Source organism: Henckelia pumila, chromosome 3 (assembly GCF_033568475.1).
Source record: "Henckelia pumila isolate YLH828 chromosome 3, ASM3356847v2, whole genome shotgun sequence".
Classification (NCBI taxonomy): domain Eukaryota; kingdom Viridiplantae; phylum Streptophyta; class Magnoliopsida; order Lamiales; family Gesneriaceae; genus Henckelia; species Henckelia pumila.
The window spans coordinates 51,921,717-51,940,023 of record NC_133122.1 but is presented as its reverse complement, the minus strand read 5'-3'; the positions used below and the strand labels follow the sequence as shown (position 1 = coordinate 51,940,023).

The 18,307-nt window shown below is 40.5% G+C and overlaps 3 protein-coding genes across 4 annotated transcripts in view; 2 read left to right on the top strand and 1 right to left on the bottom strand.

Annotated features, from left to right (window-relative positions):
• Positions 1-200: 200 nt before the first annotated feature.
• Positions 201-3,572, top strand: LOC140887865 (elongator complex protein 5). The gene is made up of 10 exons (XM_073295432.1): positions 201-259; positions 622-883; positions 965-1,057; positions 1,150-1,316; positions 1,416-1,462; positions 1,823-1,892; positions 2,116-2,342; positions 2,475-2,564; positions 2,769-2,844; positions 2,990-3,572. The coding sequence occupies exons 2-10, from the start codon at positions 717-719 to the stop codon at positions 3,178-3,180; spliced, it is 1,128 nt and encodes a 375-aa protein (XP_073151533.1). The 5' UTR covers positions 201-259; positions 622-716; the 3' UTR covers positions 3,181-3,572.
• A 47-nt stretch (positions 3,573-3,619) lies between these two features.
• LOC140887866 (protein ABA DEFICIENT 4, chloroplastic-like) lies at positions 3,620-5,568 on the bottom strand. Its single transcript, XM_073295433.1, has 6 exons — positions 5,380-5,568; positions 4,779-5,010; positions 4,493-4,596; positions 4,205-4,333; positions 4,009-4,097; positions 3,620-3,770 (listed from the first exon to the last, which is right to left on the bottom strand). Exons 1-6 carry the CDS (start codon positions 5,428-5,430, stop codon positions 3,620-3,622), a joined length of 756 nt encoding a protein of 251 aa, XP_073151534.1. The 5' UTR covers positions 5,431-5,568.
• A 2,254-nt stretch (positions 5,569-7,822) lies between these two features.
• The window catches only part of LOC140893368 (uncharacterized), a 10,652-nt gene continuing 167 nt past the window's right edge, over positions 7,823-18,307 (top strand). The window contains exons 1-3 of one of the 2 annotated variants that reach the window (XM_073302430.1): positions 7,823-8,009; positions 8,100-8,163; positions 9,442-9,648. In XM_073302430.1, coding sequence (XP_073158531.1) covers positions 7,894-8,009; positions 8,100-8,163; positions 9,442-9,648 — 387 coding nt within the window. In that variant the 5' untranslated portion in view covers positions 7,823-7,893. Of the gene's footprint in view, positions 8,010-8,099; positions 8,164-9,441; positions 10,026-18,307 lie in introns of those variants that run through there. The other variant, XM_073302429.1, reaches the window with a different exon arrangement.

Below are 18,307 nucleotides of genomic sequence, written 5' to 3'. Positions count from 1 at the left end.
TTTGGATGAAATTGAAGGCCCATGAATGAATTTTACGGACCACAAGGAAAGCCCATTGGATATGACCGAGATTATGGCCCACAAGACTTATCAGGCTTAATTTACCTCAAGGAAAGCCCATTGGACATGACCCAGATTCTGGCCCACAAGACCTATCAGGCTTAAATTAACTCGTAATCACTGGGTCGCTGCTTCGGTCTCCGCTTCCGCGGCAACAGGCGGCACTTCGACAGCAAAGGCTGTTTTGTCCACGACAAAGGTAAACTTGCTCCCTCTCTCGGTATCCATTGAAAATTTTCTCCGGCATATTAGTATGAACAGTACCAAACATGAACAGGGTTTTTGTTTTTTGGATTAAATTTGTTTGCTTTTCGTTGCTGGCTTAAATTTTTTATTTTGAACCACCAAGAGCTGCGAAACAATTCACGGTTAGAAGTAGAAGATTGGAGATTGGGATGGTTTTTGGTTTAGGAAACAGTTTTGGGGATTGAAAAGAGCATTGCCATCATATGGGAAAATGCTTCTTTTTTTTTTTCCTTTTACCTTTGATAACTTTTGTCATGAAATTATTACTTTTGCATTTTTTTGTAACAAGATTGGCCTGTCATCCTACTTTTGCAGCAAATCTAGAACGGTGAATGCTTACAATAGTAGGAATCTGAACCCCGAGAGCTGTGTTTCAAGTTTGCAGCTAAAGTGCAGCATCAGAAATAGAAATGGCAGAATCAATTTGCAGAACACTTCGAGACGGAGGTTTGGAAGGAGAGCATGCGCCAGCACTCACTATAAAGGACACTATTCTCTGTCCCCTAGGTCCCTTTGTCTTAGATCACATCCTTTGCCAAGTCTGCTCCTCCATTCTGTCCCATAAATCTCAATCTAAGTCAGGATGGTCATTCAAGTTGTAATCTTTACGTTCTGAATTAGATTATAATTTTGATTCATTTATTTTCTATCTTTGCAGAGGTATTGTTTTGGTTGCATTGTCCCGTAGTCCAAGATACTATGAAGAATTATTGAAGAGCCAAGGATATGATGTTGCCTCTTCCAGTACATGGTCTGAAATCTGCATTTTTTGTTTTCAAACTTTGTAGAGATTGTTTGATAAATTAGGTTGAGATTATTGGTTCTATTTTGAAATTTAATTAGGATTAAGGTTTTGGACTGCTACTCAGATCCATTTGGTTGGAAACAAAAGCTTGTAGAGAAAGGGATTGTTGAAAACCGTGCTACTGGATCTTCAATCACGGTTAAATTGTGCCAAAATGTTGAGGACTTGGAGAAATTATCCTCCTCCATCGTTGAACTGGGGAAAGGTTAGTACTTGAATGTCTGCTCCTTCAATGTCTAGTATTTGAATGGCTGGCTTATTAAAAATAAAAATTCCATGCAATGTGGTGAATTTGTGATTGCAGAAATGGTTGGAGATGGAAAAGGGCGTTTTATGGTTGCCATAGACTCGGTAATTTGGCTTTTCTGTCAGAAAATTATTTCAAATTGTTGCAAAGTAAATGTGTGTGTTATTGATCTAATGCCAGAACCAAGAAATTTCTCTAGCACAATTTTTGTTGTGACTTTGTATTCACTGTGTTAAATATGGCGGTTGACGGTTAAATTCTTCATTCTTTCTATTGAAGTTTACTCTCCTTTATGAGTGCAAATTCATTTTAAATTGCGTATCGGGTTTCATTGTTGATATATTTTAAGGATTTTGAATAAATAAAATTTGAACTTTATCCTTTTGTGACATTTGACAATTTGTTTCCACACTCATTATTGCTTTACTGGCATGAAACTCGGTGAGCTTCCATCTTCTTTGCAGGTTAGCGAGATGCTAAGACTTACCTCTCTGACATCTGTTGCTGTGATTTTGAGCAACCTTCGGAGCCATGGTACGCAAAAATCAGAAATTAGTAAAAAAAAATGATGACAAAGTTCCACATGAATTTTTAACTTGCATAAACTATAAATTTGAATATGCAAAAGCAGCAAACAAGAATATGCTACCAACTCCAAATGAACTTATGGCGTTGATTCTTAATCTTAATAGAAATGATCTCCTTTATGTCAATCTTGTAAAATCTGACATATATGATATTTTATTTCTGATTGCAGACAATGTATCTTGCTTGTTTTGGTTATTACATTCAGACCTGCACGACAATGGGATTACTGCTGCTCTGGAGTACGTTTCCTCTATGCAGGCAAGTATAGAACCAATGGCTCACTTTGTTAATGAACAGAAGGGAAATTCTGAGAATCGTTCGTGGATGGAACAAAATTTAAGGAGAGGAAAGTTCTGTGTGCGCTTCAAACGCAGAAATGGACGTGTCAGAGTGATGGTATAATCTCCCGCAATGTGGCACAAAGAAGTTGATATGCATATATATATATCTCTGTCTCTTCTCTTTGGTTAAGTAAATTTGTGATCTCAAACTTGCTGATCATCTTATATTATCGATCTTTTGTACTAGCATGAAGAACTTCGTGTTGAGAAATCAAGCATCAAATTTTCACCTCTTTCGTCTGAAGATGATTTAATTTCTCAAAGTATCGTGCCTAAGGTCAGTGGAGCATTTAATCTCTGTCGAAACTTGGTTAAAGTATTTGTGTCCAACTGTGAATTTATTTACACGTTACCCTTTAATGATAATTGTTCGATAAACCAAACAACAGTACACCTTATGAAGGGAGATACCACCATATAATTCTGGCAATCACGAAAAAAAAATTACAATTGGCTCACAGCTATTCTTTGTCCTTGGCAGGTCCGATTCAATTTACAATTGTCTGAGAAGGAGCGAAATGATCGGGCGAAAGTTGTCCTTCCATTTGAGCACCAGGGTGTGTATGCATTTTGAAGTGTAAATGCTATTTTGTTTTTCAGTTTAATTTTGTATGTGCAGTAGGTTTTTTCTTCACTTTATTTTTTTCCCCAAATTTTCTTTGTATTCTGAGTTTTATCATTAACCTTTACATGAACATCAAGGAAATGGCAAAAATATTCAAATTTATGATGGTCGGAAATCCCTCGATGCTGGTGAAGAAGGGACAAAAAATGCCTCTGTTGAGAGAGTGCAGGCAATAGATCCTTCGAAAGGCGAGATTATCTATTTTCGTGACTCAGATGATGAGATGCCAGATTCAGATGAGGATCCAGATGACGATTTGGACATATAACAAAAAAGATGTTGGACTTGTGTGAAAAAGTTCTGATTACTTGTGGTAGACTGATGGAAGGTTCTGGGGTTCAGAGGCCATGTAGCAGTACCCGTGATGATGTTCACAAGGCCATGCTTGAGGATATAGTTTATGCTGCTGAGATTGGAAAAAGGCATCAGTTAAATGTACGATGGCCTCTAATATCATGAAGGTGATGGCTCCATTCGGCTCATGTACAGTTTTTTTATCAATGTTCTCTTGGCATGCATGTTCATTATATTTCTTATTTGTGAGGCTGCTTGCGTGTACCTGCCCAGATCCTTACTTATATAAAGAAAATTTGCAGTAATTATTTTGTAATGTACCAATCCTAGTAGAGTAGTAAAGGAATTGACCATTTAACTCTTTCATTGTTTGACTACATGAAAATTGCTTCACATAATCAATGAAAATTCTGCTACTTGGTCACCGTGTTTCTGTTTCGCCTGCTCCTGCTTAGTCTTTTGGTGATCAAATGTACTAGCATTCCAAATGGACAACAGAGCAGGCAAAGAGTAATGGAATGTCTCGTCTCCACGTCGTTCAGCAGTCCATCATGATAAACCTGCCTGTTGAATGAAGCATACAAGTCAAAACCCTCCCACAAACAGATATACAAACTGGTAAATTACATCAATGCCTTCTTTTTTAATGTTTGCCATGTAACAGTAACAGTGGCGGAGTCGCGTGGTCTAGCATACAGGCTATTAACTTTTCTCTTAAAAGAGAATACTGGATAAAGAAAGTTTCAAATTTCGATTTCATTGATGTAATGTATAATGACTCTGTGTGGAAGATAGAAGTAACCTTGCTGCAAAAAGATCTACAGTCAACAAATGGATCCAAGCACTGACCAGTGTCATCTCACTGGAGAACATCTTAACTATACCAGGCAACTGCACAAATCATAAGAATCCAGTTACAAGTTGACCACCGTTCCTTTTTGTAAAAAAATATTTAGAGTAAAAACTCAAACAATAGACATTTACTAGTAAAAACGCACCTCTGGTAACCAGTATTTACTAGCAAATAACACCCGAAGCGTATCAGGAGTCCATGACAGATATAGGAGATAAGTATATAACGTTCCGAGAACCATATACGGTATGCTGCTTGCCACTAGTTTCTTAGTCTGCACAACAGATTACAGAAGGAAATCTAAGGCTTCACTTCACAGAAAACAAAGATTCAAATTTTTTTCTTTCTGGAGCATCATTTTGTTATGAATATCGTGATTGCATGTCGTGCTCGAGGAAGTTTGGAAAGTTGGTTAAAAGGTTAGTGTCCTTACCATCTCTGCTCGAGGTGCTACCACCATACAAGTATAAAATGGAAGCACAGCGACCGTACCAATCGTAAAAGCCATATCAGCAACCATCTCAGAACTTGGTAGCCCTGCGGATAGGAAAAATGGAGAAACCTTTTTATTTCAAATCTTCTGCTACATTGTCTGAATGACATGCTTGGAAATGAAATGGTTTGTATAAACATGGTAATGGGACTACTATCGATCATAGAATATGTGTAGTTCAAAATTAAGTATTTGAATCAAAACGGTGCAGATACGAAAGAATTACACGCAGCGTTTACGGCTAAGCTCTTCCTCCCTGGATTAGTGATCTTTCCATGATTTGGTCTTCTGATTGTTCTTGATCCTCCAAGAAAAGTCCAGGCGACGCATTGCTTCACTTCCTTGCCGATAGTTCCTTGGCCGAATAGTTCACTAAGGATTTCTTTAGGAGCAAAAGTTCTACTCCGGCCTATTCTCTTTGGACTCGAGATGCTTGAGAGCATTTTTAGGCGATCAACCTACAAAATGTATATATGTTTGGAATTTTCAAGTGGTAAACATGAGATCATGAAATACGCACAACATGGTTTTGATATCGTTATGGACTCAAAAATTTTGAAAAGACGAAAACTTTAGTAAATTGCTGTTATAAATATGTAGAAAATTTTTTGGAGCCAAATCAAGAAACACGCTAGCTAGTGAAACTGTCTCCTCTTCAATCCAAGGTTTGACAAATAAAAATACATGGAAGAGAATCAAGAATTCCCATATTTTAAGAACCAAGCAAGAAAAAAGAAAAGGATCTTCAAGAGGACATTGAATTCATCGATATATACATACATACAAAAAAAAAAGCACCAACTCGATGAAAATAAACAACCATGTACCTTGGATGAAACACAGATTTGGGAGCTGAAAAAGCATGGAGACAAAGCCATGTTGAGAATATATATAGGAGGCAAAATTTCCAAAACCCCGATAAATTACAGAGTAAAAACAATCAAAATCTGTTCAATTAATTCCTTTGTCCAAGAAGTAAACAGTTCCCTCCAGCGTTTTCTATAGGAATGACTAATGAGTGCAACCAATGATCGGTTGACACAAGGAGAAAGTTAAAACCTAACCTTTTTAAGACAAGGAAAGTTGAGGAGGTGGAGTCGAGAAAGGTAGGTATATATTGACGTTAAAAGACACATGAATATTAATTAATATTTTATATATAATAAAAAAAAATTTGCATGTAAGTTAGTGCAATATAATTAGGCCCCCCATTAGTTCTAATGGAGGTGAGACAATTTATCGGACGAGATTACTTTTTTGGGTTATTTGAAATTGATGTACATGTGGCGCACATGCGTGGGCGGTTGCAAGTGGGATTTTTTCATTGGTTCACAATAGATTCTATGTTATTTATAACACACAAAGAGGACCCCTATGTGTCACACTCATGTGAATATCAAGTTAGATTTTGCTGTCAAAAAGAAATATATCCAGTTAGATTTATATAATCTAAGGTATTGTTTGTGCAGTTGACAAATGTAAGATGTTATAATATTTTACTCTTTTTATGTTTTATTTAATCATTTCAATTTTCTCAATTGACATGTAATGATACTATATGTGGATATATATTATACATTCTTTTAATATGTCGGAATATACGTTACGTGTTTGAATTATCATGATTTTGTTTTTACTTTATTTTGTTCATCGTTTTTTAATTAGTTTGTAAAATGAAGATGGTTTCGTAATTTAAATAAAAATAAATATAATATGATAACTATAAAAAAAAATTTGATAGAGCATAATGAGAATTTAATAATTGGTCATACCACATATCAATACATGCCTTAGCTTTAGCATATATAGTGATATATTTCAAGGTACGGACACATGAGGAATAATACATATTCAATATTTGAACAAATAAATATGTAATAATATTAAGTGTGTTGGTATTGATGGATTTCAGAATATAGATTTCTGATTCTTTGACTTATTTATATGGTGAAAATTCAAGTGAATTTTAAATCCATTTTATATGAAATTATGCAATTTCAATAATAATCATGGATAAAAAAACGATAATTACCATTTAAAATTCATCCCTCAAATTCATTACCAAATGAAGTCTCTCCATATAAACATAACATAAATTTATTTATAACTTCCATAGACAATTTTTAAATCTTTAAAAAATAGTTGTGATAAGATAATTACGAGTAAATATAAATTCCTTAAAAATAATTTTATGATGAAAGTTGATAAGTGTATTTCCAAAAAAATTCAGTTGGATCCAAATACCCATATTAGTGACGTAACGTGTCATTCTTAAATTATTGCAGCTGCATCTTTGTTAGATATCATTCCTTTTCAAAATACCTAACATCAACTTCACCATTGCACCGAAATGAGTGGAAAACATCGTTAATTAATTTTATTACCTCACATTTTGAATCGGACACGGCACGTATAATCGGATGAACCAACAATGTTTTTGTGTTTGTTAATGTTAGTCCAAGATCTACACCATTTTATTCTTTTATACTTTATTATGTTATTTATAAACAAACAATTTTTATTTAAAAAAAATCAAGAGTGAAAGATAAATTAAAGTTTGAACAGAGATCTTACAATAAAATCAGACTCAAATTAAATTAATCATTGGCGATGGATAAGGATTGGGACCGACAGGGTTATTCCTCAATGGAAACCGGCGGGTCGGAAATTCAATTCTCCTATGTTAATATCTTCTCACTTGTTTTTATAGTATAGGTTGTCAAATACGATTACAGGTGGGTTTTCGATATACCATATCAATAATATTGACATGAAAAAAATTCATAACGGTATCGATATTGAAATTTTGGTATGAAAAAAATCCATACTGATACGGTATAGATACCTAAAAAAAATTCGATATACCAAAAAAATGTCAATATATAGAAAAAATTTTGATACGGTATCACGAAATGTCGATATTTTGGCTCGATAACTCAGCCCTAAATATGACGATCTCTATGTCATTGAATCAGTCTGTAAGTTATCTAATGCACATAGAAATATAAATTACATAGTCACGAAAAAAATCGATATTCAAAATTTGTGAAACTGAGAGATTAACAAATAAATGATATAGCATATGTAGTTATGTACCGATAAGGAAATTAAAAAAATTAATGATGCATATGCAATGCCCGACATTTAAGGGTTATTAGTTATATATCTAAAAATAGCAAAAATATAGTTTCGTAAGACATTTCCATTTATACTATATAAATATAAACAAATTTCCAATTTACAAAATCACTGGGTTTCCCAGGGATCAGACCAGTGGCCGCAATTTTCTCCTCCAAACATACCATTTTGTTGGGCATTTTCAGCTGTGAAAAACTTCATACATGAACTGTTGTGAAAGCCATATGGCAATGGGTCGGGTTGTTTGCCCCACGCCCCGTCGACTCGGGCCTTTCCATGCCGACGACCGCCTGATCATGCCGTTCAGATTTCTCAGACGGTGACGTTCTACGGTGTTCTGAGTAAGAGATTTGTTCGGTTCGATTTTTGTGTTTAGGTTGTTAATTTCTATCTCCTTTTGATGGAACAGTAATGATATTGGTGTGTTTGATGCGAAACAAGGAGCTGAATCGATGGGCACAATCTTTTCTAAGGTAATTTGCTGGTTCGATTGATTCGCCTTTTATTTTGCTAAATGCTATTTATTACGTGAATAGATGTACAGTTTCATTTGTAAATCTGTTTGATATGGTGTTTTCGGCTTAATGATTAGCTTATTTAAATCTGAAGTAGATTGAAATTGTGTGATTATGTGATATGTGGAATCACGATATTCGTTGGTAGTTTTGCAATTTTGATCATCATGTAGAACTTGATCCTCATATTAATTTGTTTTTACATTGTGACTTCTTTTAATTTGTTTACATGAATTACTTCTCTTCATTTCAACGGACCATGTTGGTTTTTCTTTTGGGTACTATTTCACAATTTTACTTGGAGAATGTCACGTCCCTGTTTCATGAAACAAGGAACTAATAAACAAAAAAAAAAAGAAGAAAGATCCAAATCTCCGAGTGATCGATATAAAAAGTTGGGAAAAATATCTAAAAATTTCAAATTTCGATTTTATTGTGTAGAAGTCTGTCCGTTTTCGTGTCCTTTTAGCTCACTGAAACTTTTTTTTTGCAAAAAAGAGTACCGCGTTTAGAGTGTAGCATGGATGAATTTGTGGTTTTCTTCAGAATTATTTTTGTGTACAAGTCATTTAATCTGGACTTTACTTTAAAATAAGTTTCTGTGATTGATGTTTTAATTTTAATTGTGGCTAAGCTCAACATTTTCCTCAAAGGCCTGCCAATCTCTCATGCACAGATAATCATGCTTTAATTTGCACTTATATTGAATCAGCATTTCCTTTTTTTTTTTTTACAATATTCTATTATTCAGTAATGCAACTTGACCTTCAAGATGGTTGGAGCTGTTAGTTTGTAACTCATAAACATTTTTCATGCATTTGAATACTGAATACCTTGATATAAATTCCTATTTAACGTCTTAATGTTTCTCTGTTACAATTCTGATGTCGTTCGTACCATATCTAGCTATTTCGATCAATCCCTCCAGTTGCATTTTCTTGTAAAATATGCCATTTAGTTTTTGGCTGTGATATTTTTCCAAAATGATGCCAGCAATTTGAGAAACTTGCCGGTGGACTTTTTTTTTCTAGGACTGCATAATGCGGTCTCCGTAGGATCTGATTTGGTTTCTGTGTGTAGAGGAAAATAATCCGCCTTTTGATTATTAACTTACCATAATCATAGTTTTGAGAAATAGGGGGTGTCACCAAAAGAGGTGGGGTGAGGGTCAACATGCATCTAAGTTAAAATTTTATCTACTGCCAATCCCATCTCATGTATCTCATGTTTTTACAGGAGGATCATGAGGCAGAACAAAGTTCAACTTTAGCATCATCACCCCCATTTTTCTTTGGATCTCCACCTTGCAGAGCCCCAAATCCTTTAGTGCAAGATTCCCATTTTGGTCTTGAAAACTCAACCCCCAAATGTTCTTCCCCATCAAATTCAGCCGTGCCATCATCAGCTCATACCGGAGCAGAGTTTGGGACGAAACAAGAAACTGTAAGAGTGGAAGGTTTTGATTGCCAAAGTTCTCATGTTACTATGGCATGATGTTCAGTTGATAAATGAATATACAAAAGAAATAGATGTCTCCAAATACTACAAAAAATTTAAAAAAGCGGAAGTATGGAATGAGACCTCAAGACTAAGATCTTGAAAATTTTGATGGAGAGTGTTGAGGAATTATAGTTGGTAGTGTACATAGTTAAATACCCCTATTTCTGTTTTAGCCATCGGCATAAATTTACAAAATTTTGCATTTCAAGTTGTAATAGATGAGAGTGGGTTTCTCCTGGTGATGATACCGAATGAGAGATACATTATAAAATGTCACAACTCACACATTGATGATCAAGCATTGTTTTTTTCCAAAAATTTCTGATAGATGTATATTCTTTTCTCTCCGTATAATTGCCTGCAATCGATTTCTGTTTGTCTTCTGGATGTTTTACTCATTCCTCGGCTGTAGAAACGCCACATAATTTACGCTGGTAGATCCATTCATTGTGGCTCTCTCGTTTATAATTTCTTGCTCATACTGCTGCTATAGTATGATGCAAGATTGTAAAGTCGGCACAGAAGCAAAACATACTGTGTTATGTGATCCCTTCTTATGTTCTTATGGACTGTAGTCTGTCATGAATGTTCTCCTTCTTCGATCTTATATATGATCCGTTGTTCTGCGTGCTGCATAAATCTGATGACCATTGATTATCTTCATGTTTATTCTGATCACTTTTATTGGTAGTTATATGTTGTTATATTTCATAATAATTCTTTTCCTAATTGTGTTTATTTTTCATCCCAATTTATTTTATGATCAAAACGTGTTGATTTCATGATTTGGAAGAGTTATTGTTTTTTTTTTTGGGACAAGTGGAAGAGTTATTGTTGATGTATATAATTAATTATTATTTGGAAAACAGCTTTCGATTACTAGTTTGTAAATTGGTTGACAATAATTAAAGGACTATATTTAATTTTCCAAGTCATAAATTGGTCTGTAGATGAATTATCTTCACCTAGACTAGCATAAGCCGTCGTCCACATCAATTTTAAATTATACGGTATAAATATCTACAACTAGTATCCTATACTTCGAATTTTGAGGATCCGTAATTTACATTTTCTTCAATTTATTACTGATGCGATTATCATAAAATGACTATCCGGGGGCGGGTAAACTCCCGGGCGGAAAAGATAGGTGAATATATTTGAGAGAGTGAGTCCTTGCTCAATTATCCAACCCTCCCTTAGCTTTTATAATGGTCCGCTTGGGCCTTCAATGATTACTGGGTATGGGCTAACTGACGACTTTTAGGGTGATGGGACGGCCATCACGTGTGATTTAGACATCCCGTAGTTTAAGAAAAGAGCCCACTTCATTGGAGCGTGGTCCATAATGATTTGATCGGGGATTTGATCCTACACACTCTAAGCAGACGTGGCTGGCTGTTTTCTGGTCTTGAGAATAAAGAAAACTTGCACCCCCCCCCCCCCCCCCAGCTTTGCTTTCTTTTGCTCTAACCCGGGTTCTTCCCAGACCTCCCGGGGTCTCCTGAGTGCTTAGACTCCTTGGGTTATATCATCATCCGAGATACTCCTGGCACTCGGGGGTATAGCCACCCGGTGTATCCTATTAGGATATCACCATACTCCCTAAAGATAGTCGAGCTAGGATCTGCTCCGCTGTCCCGACCACCCGGGTTGTAGGGTATCACCCGGGGGATAGCCACCCGGAGTATCCTACTAGGATATCACCACACTCCCTAAAGATAGTCGGGCTAGGACCTGCTCCGTTGTCCCGACCACCCGGGTTGTAGGGTATCACTCGGGGGTATAGCCACCTGGGGTATCCTACTAGGATATCACCACACTCCCTAAAGATAGTCGGGCTAGGACCTGCTCCGCTGTCCCGACCACCAGGGTTGTAGGGTACCACCCAGGGGTATAGCCACCCGGGGTATCCTACTAGGATATCACCCCGGTATCCGAAACCCCCCGGGTGGTGACACTAGCCTTACGTCAGCCCTAACCGCTTCGTACTGCGTATGTCAGAGATTCTGTCAGAGGTCGCTTCAGCTTCTGGAGCACGCTTTGAGTATCTGTGCCGTTCAATTCAAAATACACGGCTCAGATTGCTTTGGCCTTTTCGAGTATTTAATCCACGTGACCCTTCATCCTTTTACTCACCGTCTTCCTCCTTGCACGATTGTCCTCTGGTTTCCTGCGCCTTTCTCCTTCTTCCATCACTCGTTCCTTTGCACTCTCTTATTTGCTCTTTAAACTGTAAGTTCCTCCTTCCCTTATGTCTACCGGTACATCTTCCACCTCTGGGGCGAATGTCAAAGGCTCGCCCAGAGACGAAGTGCCAAGCGGTAGCTCGAGCGATGCTCGCTCCGCCTCTGCTCTTCCTTCCCGGCCCCGTTTTTCTAGAAAAACCTCTCATCCTAAAACTTCCGCGGCTTCGTCTTCCCACGTGAAGGGAAAAGGAAAAAAGAAAGTGAAGAACCCTACACCCCTCGCATCTGCCCCTCCAGCCCTAGGTTGGTATACCTATCTTCCCAGCACCCTATCCCAAGGTGCTGCGGAGGAACTGCGCGGCTCAGGGAAAATCCCTTTGTCGTATTCTTTATTCCGCCCTTTACCAGGGAGCACCCCCGACACCCCTCCGGCAGGTTGTTATACCTTCTTTCGAGACCAAATCCGCAGTGATCTTCGATTTCCTATTCCTCCCTTCTACCTGGCAGTTGCCGATTTCTTTAGAGTTCTTGTCAACCAGTTCCACCCAAACTCCTTCCGAATTATTGTCTCCACTTACATTCTTTTTAAAATGCACAATTTAGCTATCACCCCTCTCGTGCTTCACTATTTTTTTACCTGTCGATTTAACGAAGGGGCCTTTTCCCTAGCTGCCCGGCTGAACACCCGCTTTCTTTCTGATATCCCCTCTTCTTTGAAGGGATGAAAAGAAAGGTATTTTTTCATCCGTCCCCCGGCCCCTTTTACTTTTAGGACCGGGTTCTTGTCCAGTCTCCCTTCGCAACCTGAGCTCCCTGACCATTATAAAGTCGAGGAGCCTTATGTTCGCAGCCTGGCCTTAGTTGGCAATAAAAACTTTTCTTCTCCTGTCCTTTTAACAAATGAGAATATGATAGCTTACGGGTTGAGTACCCGGGTGGAAGATCCCCTTAACCAGGTGATCGACGCATACGGTGCCCCGGGAGCTTAACCTGGTAACTTGTGATTCTCCTATTCCTATTTGTTTTGACCCCTTTCTAGATATTTTGATATTGATATGCTTCTTTTGCTGCAGATTCGTCCGATATGATGAGGGAGGAGTTTGCTCGCCGGGATGCGGAGAGGCAAGCCGCTAAAGAGAAAAATCAGGCCTTGGCTGAAAGGAGGAAAAAAGCCAGGGAAGAAGAGAATAGCCGCGCTATCCTCTCCGGCCCCCAGCGTCCGCCGATCCCTCCAACCCTTCTCCCGGTCCAAACCACCCTTCCCGCTGCTCTGCCTCTTCTTACGGCCAAGGGAATCTCAAAAGGCCGAGCTATGGGATTGGCTTCTCCCCAGTTGGAATCCCACTCGCAGCTGTCTTTGTCCGCAGAGGACTTGGAGGACGAGATACCCCTATTCCAGCGCAAGAGGAAAGATACCCGGGAGCCAGATATGATCATTCTAAGTGATGCGGAAGACGCTGTCGCCCCCGGCTCTTTCTCTCTAACTCTCCCAGCCAAGCAAGACAGGCCCCTGGTAACGAATTGGGATACCCAATCGACCAGTATGGAGCACTTGGACTGTGCTTGGGGAAACCGAATAGAGCCTTCTATCTGGAACTCTCGGTTTCACCTATTCCTGACAGGGACCACCTCCTCCAAGGCTGCTGCGGTCCAAAGTTTGCTTTCCTCCGACGAACGAACGTCCCTGTCGGTGAGGGGCGCTACCTCCAAGTTCTCGGAAGGCATCTCTCATGCCTATACGGTGAGTCTAGGTCTCGTGCTTTATTACCACCCTTCTCTTCCTTTGGTTTTTATTTTTATTCTTTTCTACAGGGTTTATGCATGCTGGCCAGCGCCCTAGAGGAGATGAACTCCACCCTTAACCGGGAAAGAGAAAAGACTTATGCCTTCGAGGAGCACATGGCCCAACTTCGCCTACGAGCTGCCAGCATACAGGAGATGCATGAAGCAGAGATGCGCTCTGCTTTAGAGAGCTCCCGGGCAGAGGCTACTCAAGCGCAGGAGGAGTTGAAGAAAAAGCTAACTGATGCCCAGGACCGCTACTCGAAGGAAATTCAATCCCTCCGGTCCCAACTAGAGGAGACTTCGGGAGATCTACGCCAGGCCCAAGAAGAAAAATGTGTGGCTCAAAAAAGGGCGAAAAGAATCCAACTCTCTGCAGAGAAAATGCAGGATAAGCTGACCATGGCCCGCATAGAGGCGGATCTGTATCATTCTCTGGCCTCGGACACTATTCAAGCTTTGGAGGAACGCTCGAGTTCTGAGGCTGACTGGAAAGAGTCTTTCCTGTCTTCCAAAGAGTTTGAGAAAATAGTGATAGATAGGTCTTTTGAATTTTTTACACAAGGCTTTGATCTTTGTGCGGCGCAATATGAAGAGGCCGGGCTAGTTCAGGAGGGGGTTCCTGATCTTAACCAGGCCATTGCTTCTCTGCCCTCCCGGTCAATGGGCGAGGGAGAGGAACCTCGGGAGAGAGCAGCCTTGCCCTAGATCTTAGGCTTTAGGCTTTTATTTTTCTTTTCCAGTAGATGCTTTTGTAAGTTACCTTTTGTAAGCCCTCTTTTATTTAAGGAATGACAGCCTTTTCTTTATTTTAGAATCTTTTTACTTTTGCATTCCTCCTTTTTTATGGGCTTGTAATGCTTTGGAAAACCTTTTTGTCTTTTAGCCTAAAACTATCACCAGTTCTTGAGTTCCTGGGTAGTGGATCATTTTGACTTATATTGCTCGTGAATTATCACGGGCGTTTGAGTACCAGGGTGGTAGATCACCTGGGTTTTTTTGGGGTGCAAGGGTGGCGGATCACCTGGACTTATATTGCTCGTGAATTACCACGGGCGTTTGAGTACCAGGGTGGTAGATCACCTGGGTTTTTTGGGGTGCCAGGGTGGCGGATCACCTGGACTTATATTGCTCGTGAATTACCACGGGAGTTTGAGTACCAGGGTGGTAGATCACCTGGGTTTTTTGGGGTGCCAGAGTGGCGGATCACCTGTACTTATATTGCTCGTGAATTACCATGGGCGTTTGAGTACCAGGGTGGTAGATCACCTGGGTTTTTTGGGGTGCCAGGGTGGCGAATCACCTGGAATTAAATTCTATGCTTACAATAGATACAAACATACTTTTTATTTATATAACCGGCAGAAACATAATTTACAGGAGAGCTTGCATTTTCAAGAATAATACGACTTAAGATGCATAGTGTTCCAGGGCCTTTGTAGAGCCTTGCCCCGGTTGTCTTCTAGGTACCAGGCGTTCCTCCCTACCCTCCGAGTTATTTTGTAAGTTCCTTCTCATTTTGCTTCTAGCTTTTTTAATCTCCTGCCGGGTTAACCTTCTTTAATACCAAGTCTCCTATCTGGAAGTCTCGAGGTTTGATCTTTTGATTGAACGCCTTGATTATCCTGCTCCGGTAAGCTTCCATTCGAATAACGGCCCGCTCTCTTTTCTCCTCAATCAGGTCTAACTCTTGCATCCGGTCCATGGCTTCTCCCTCCTGGTAGGCTTTCACCCGGGGGGAGATCTGTCCAATTTCTACTCGGACCCATACACCAGGCTAAAAGGTGCTTCCCCTTGGCCGTCCGGGGGGTTGTGCGATAAGACCATAGCACACCGGGGATCTCCTCCACCCAACTCTTACCAGCACCAAAGAGCCGGGTCTGCAGAGATTGGACGATGGTCCTGTTAGTTACTTCCGTTTGTCCATTGCTCTGCGGGTATGCTACGGAGGTGAATGCCTGCTTTATCTTCATCTCTGTGCACCAATCCTTCATTTTCTTTCCCTGGAATTGCCTCCCATTGTCCGAGACAAGTTTCCGGGGCAAGCCGAATCGGCAGACAATGTTCTTCCAAATAAATCCCAACACCGCTTCTTCAGTGATTCTTGCCAAAGGTTCAACCTCTACCCACTTAGAGAAATAATCCACCGCTACTAGTAAGAACTTCTTCTGTCCGGGGCCCGTGGGGAACGGTCCCACGATGTCCATGCCCCACTGATCAAAAGGGCAAGAGGCCCACACAGTCTGTAACTCTGTTGCTGGTTTACGAGAGAAGTTCCCAAACCTTTGGCACCCTTCACACGTATTGACTACCTACCGGGCATCCTGCTGCAGGGTGGGCCACCAGTATCCTGCTAACAAGGTACGCCGGGCCAAGCTCAGAACCCCTCCGTGATCTCCGCAGCAGCCTTCATGTATTTCCTGAAGTACATAACCCACTTCTTCCCGGGCTAGGCACCTTAGCGAGGGACCCTGAAAAGATCGCCGGTACAATTTTTCGTTAACCAGGGTAAATCGAGTTACCTGCCTCTTGAGTTTCCGGGCATGTGCCTCATCCTCAGGAAGGATCCCCGTTTGAAGGTACTTGGTGAGGGGAGTCATCCAGGATTCCTCCTCGGTCTCTTCTGCTTTTCCTTTTATGGCCATCACCGATCCGGACTGCTGTATCACCTCCCGGCTATCAATACTAGTCAAAAATGATGCCATCCGGGCTAGGGCATCCGCCTCAGTATTATGCTCCCTGGGAATTTGTTCAATGCTCCAGCTAGAGAATTCCTCTCCCTGCTGCTTGATAAGCCCCACATACTCTTGTAATCTCTTATCCCTGATGCTAAAGGCCCCTGGACTTGCTGCACTACCAATTGAGAATTCGAATACACAATTACGTGCCCTGCTCCTGCCTCCCGGGCCAACTTCAAACCTGAGACTATCGCCTCGTACTCCGCTTCATTATTAGATCTGAAAGAGGATAACCTTATCGCAACCTTAGTTTTCTCCTGAGTGGGAGAAATGAGGATTACTCCCACCCCGCTTCCTTCCAAACTGCTAGCCCCATCTACAAAGACTCTACATACCTCTTCCTGACCAAAAGTGATGACCTCGGTCAGAAATTCAGACAAAGCTTGTGTCTTAATAGCCGCCCGAGGCTTGTATTCTACATCATACTCTCCTAGCTCAACTGCCCACTTGACCAATCGACCTGAGGCATCCAGATGAGTCATCACCCGACCCAAAGGGCTATTGGTTAAGACAGTGACCAGATGAGATTGAAAGTAAGGCCGGAGCTTTCGGGCAGTCAAGATGAGGGCCAGGGCCATCTTTTCCATTTCACTGTACCGCATCTCAGGTCCCTTCAGAGCGTGACTTACATAATAAACTGGCTTTTGATCTCCTCCCTCTTCTTTTATTAGCACCGTGCTTACAGCAAACTCTGTCGTGGAAATATAAACCTATAGCCTCTCCCCTGGCTCAGGCTTAACCAAGATAGGCAGATTTTCCAGATGCTCCTTCAACTCCCGGAAAGCTCGTTCACACTCCTCACTCCATCCAAACCTCTGAGCCCTCCTCAACACTTGAAAGAAAGGATGACTCCGATGGGCAGACCGAGCAATGAAACGAGACAGGGCAGTGATTCTTCCGGTCAACCGCTGCACCTCCCTAATGGAGGAGGGTGATGGCATCTCCTTCAGGATCTTTATCTTCTCCGGGTTTACCTCTATTCCTCTTTCGGTCACTACGAATCCCAAGAATTTCCCGCTTTTTACTCCAAACACGCACTTAGCCGGGTTGAGCTTCACCCCATACCTTCGCAAGGTACTAAAGGTTTCTTCCAAGTCAGGAATAAAATGGTCCCGGGTCCTGGATTTCACCAGAATATCGTCCACATACACCTCCACATTCCGGCCCAATTGATTTTGGAATACTTTATCCATCATCCTTTGATATGTGGCTCCTGCATTTTTTAACCCGAAAGGCATAACCACATAACAAAACGTTCCTCCCGACGTAACAAAACTGACCTTATCCCGGTCCTCCTTAGCCAGGGGAATCTGATGGTATCCTTGGTAGGCATCTATAAAGCAAAGCAGCTCATAACCGGAGGTAGAATCCACCAATTGATCAATCCGGGGCAGGGGATAGCAGTCCTTTAGGCAGGCTTTGTTTAAGTTTCGAAAATCCATACACATTCTCCACTTCCCTGTACTCTTGGGTACCAGCACCACGTTAGACAACCAACTAGGAAACTGTACCTCTTTGACGTGCCCCGCCTCCAGCAGCTCCCGGACTTGTTCGGCAATGACCCTGTCCTTCTCTGCTCAGAAGTGTCTCTTATTTTGCTTGACAGGCCGGGATTCCGGGAGGATATTCAACTTGTGCTCAGCCAAATGAGCCGGGACTCCCGTTAGCTCTTTGGGAGACCAGGCAAATACATCCGCGTTCTGGGCCAGACAAGTTTTCAATTGCTCAGCCAAAGCAGGCTCCAGACTGATGAAACTTAAAATTTATAATTATTTATATGTTAAAAAGTGTGTTTTAAAATTTAAGTTTAATTAAAATTATGAAGTTGTATTATTTTAGTGTTATGTGTTTATATTTAAATGTTTTACTAAAATGTTGTATTTTACGGTTTGCGCA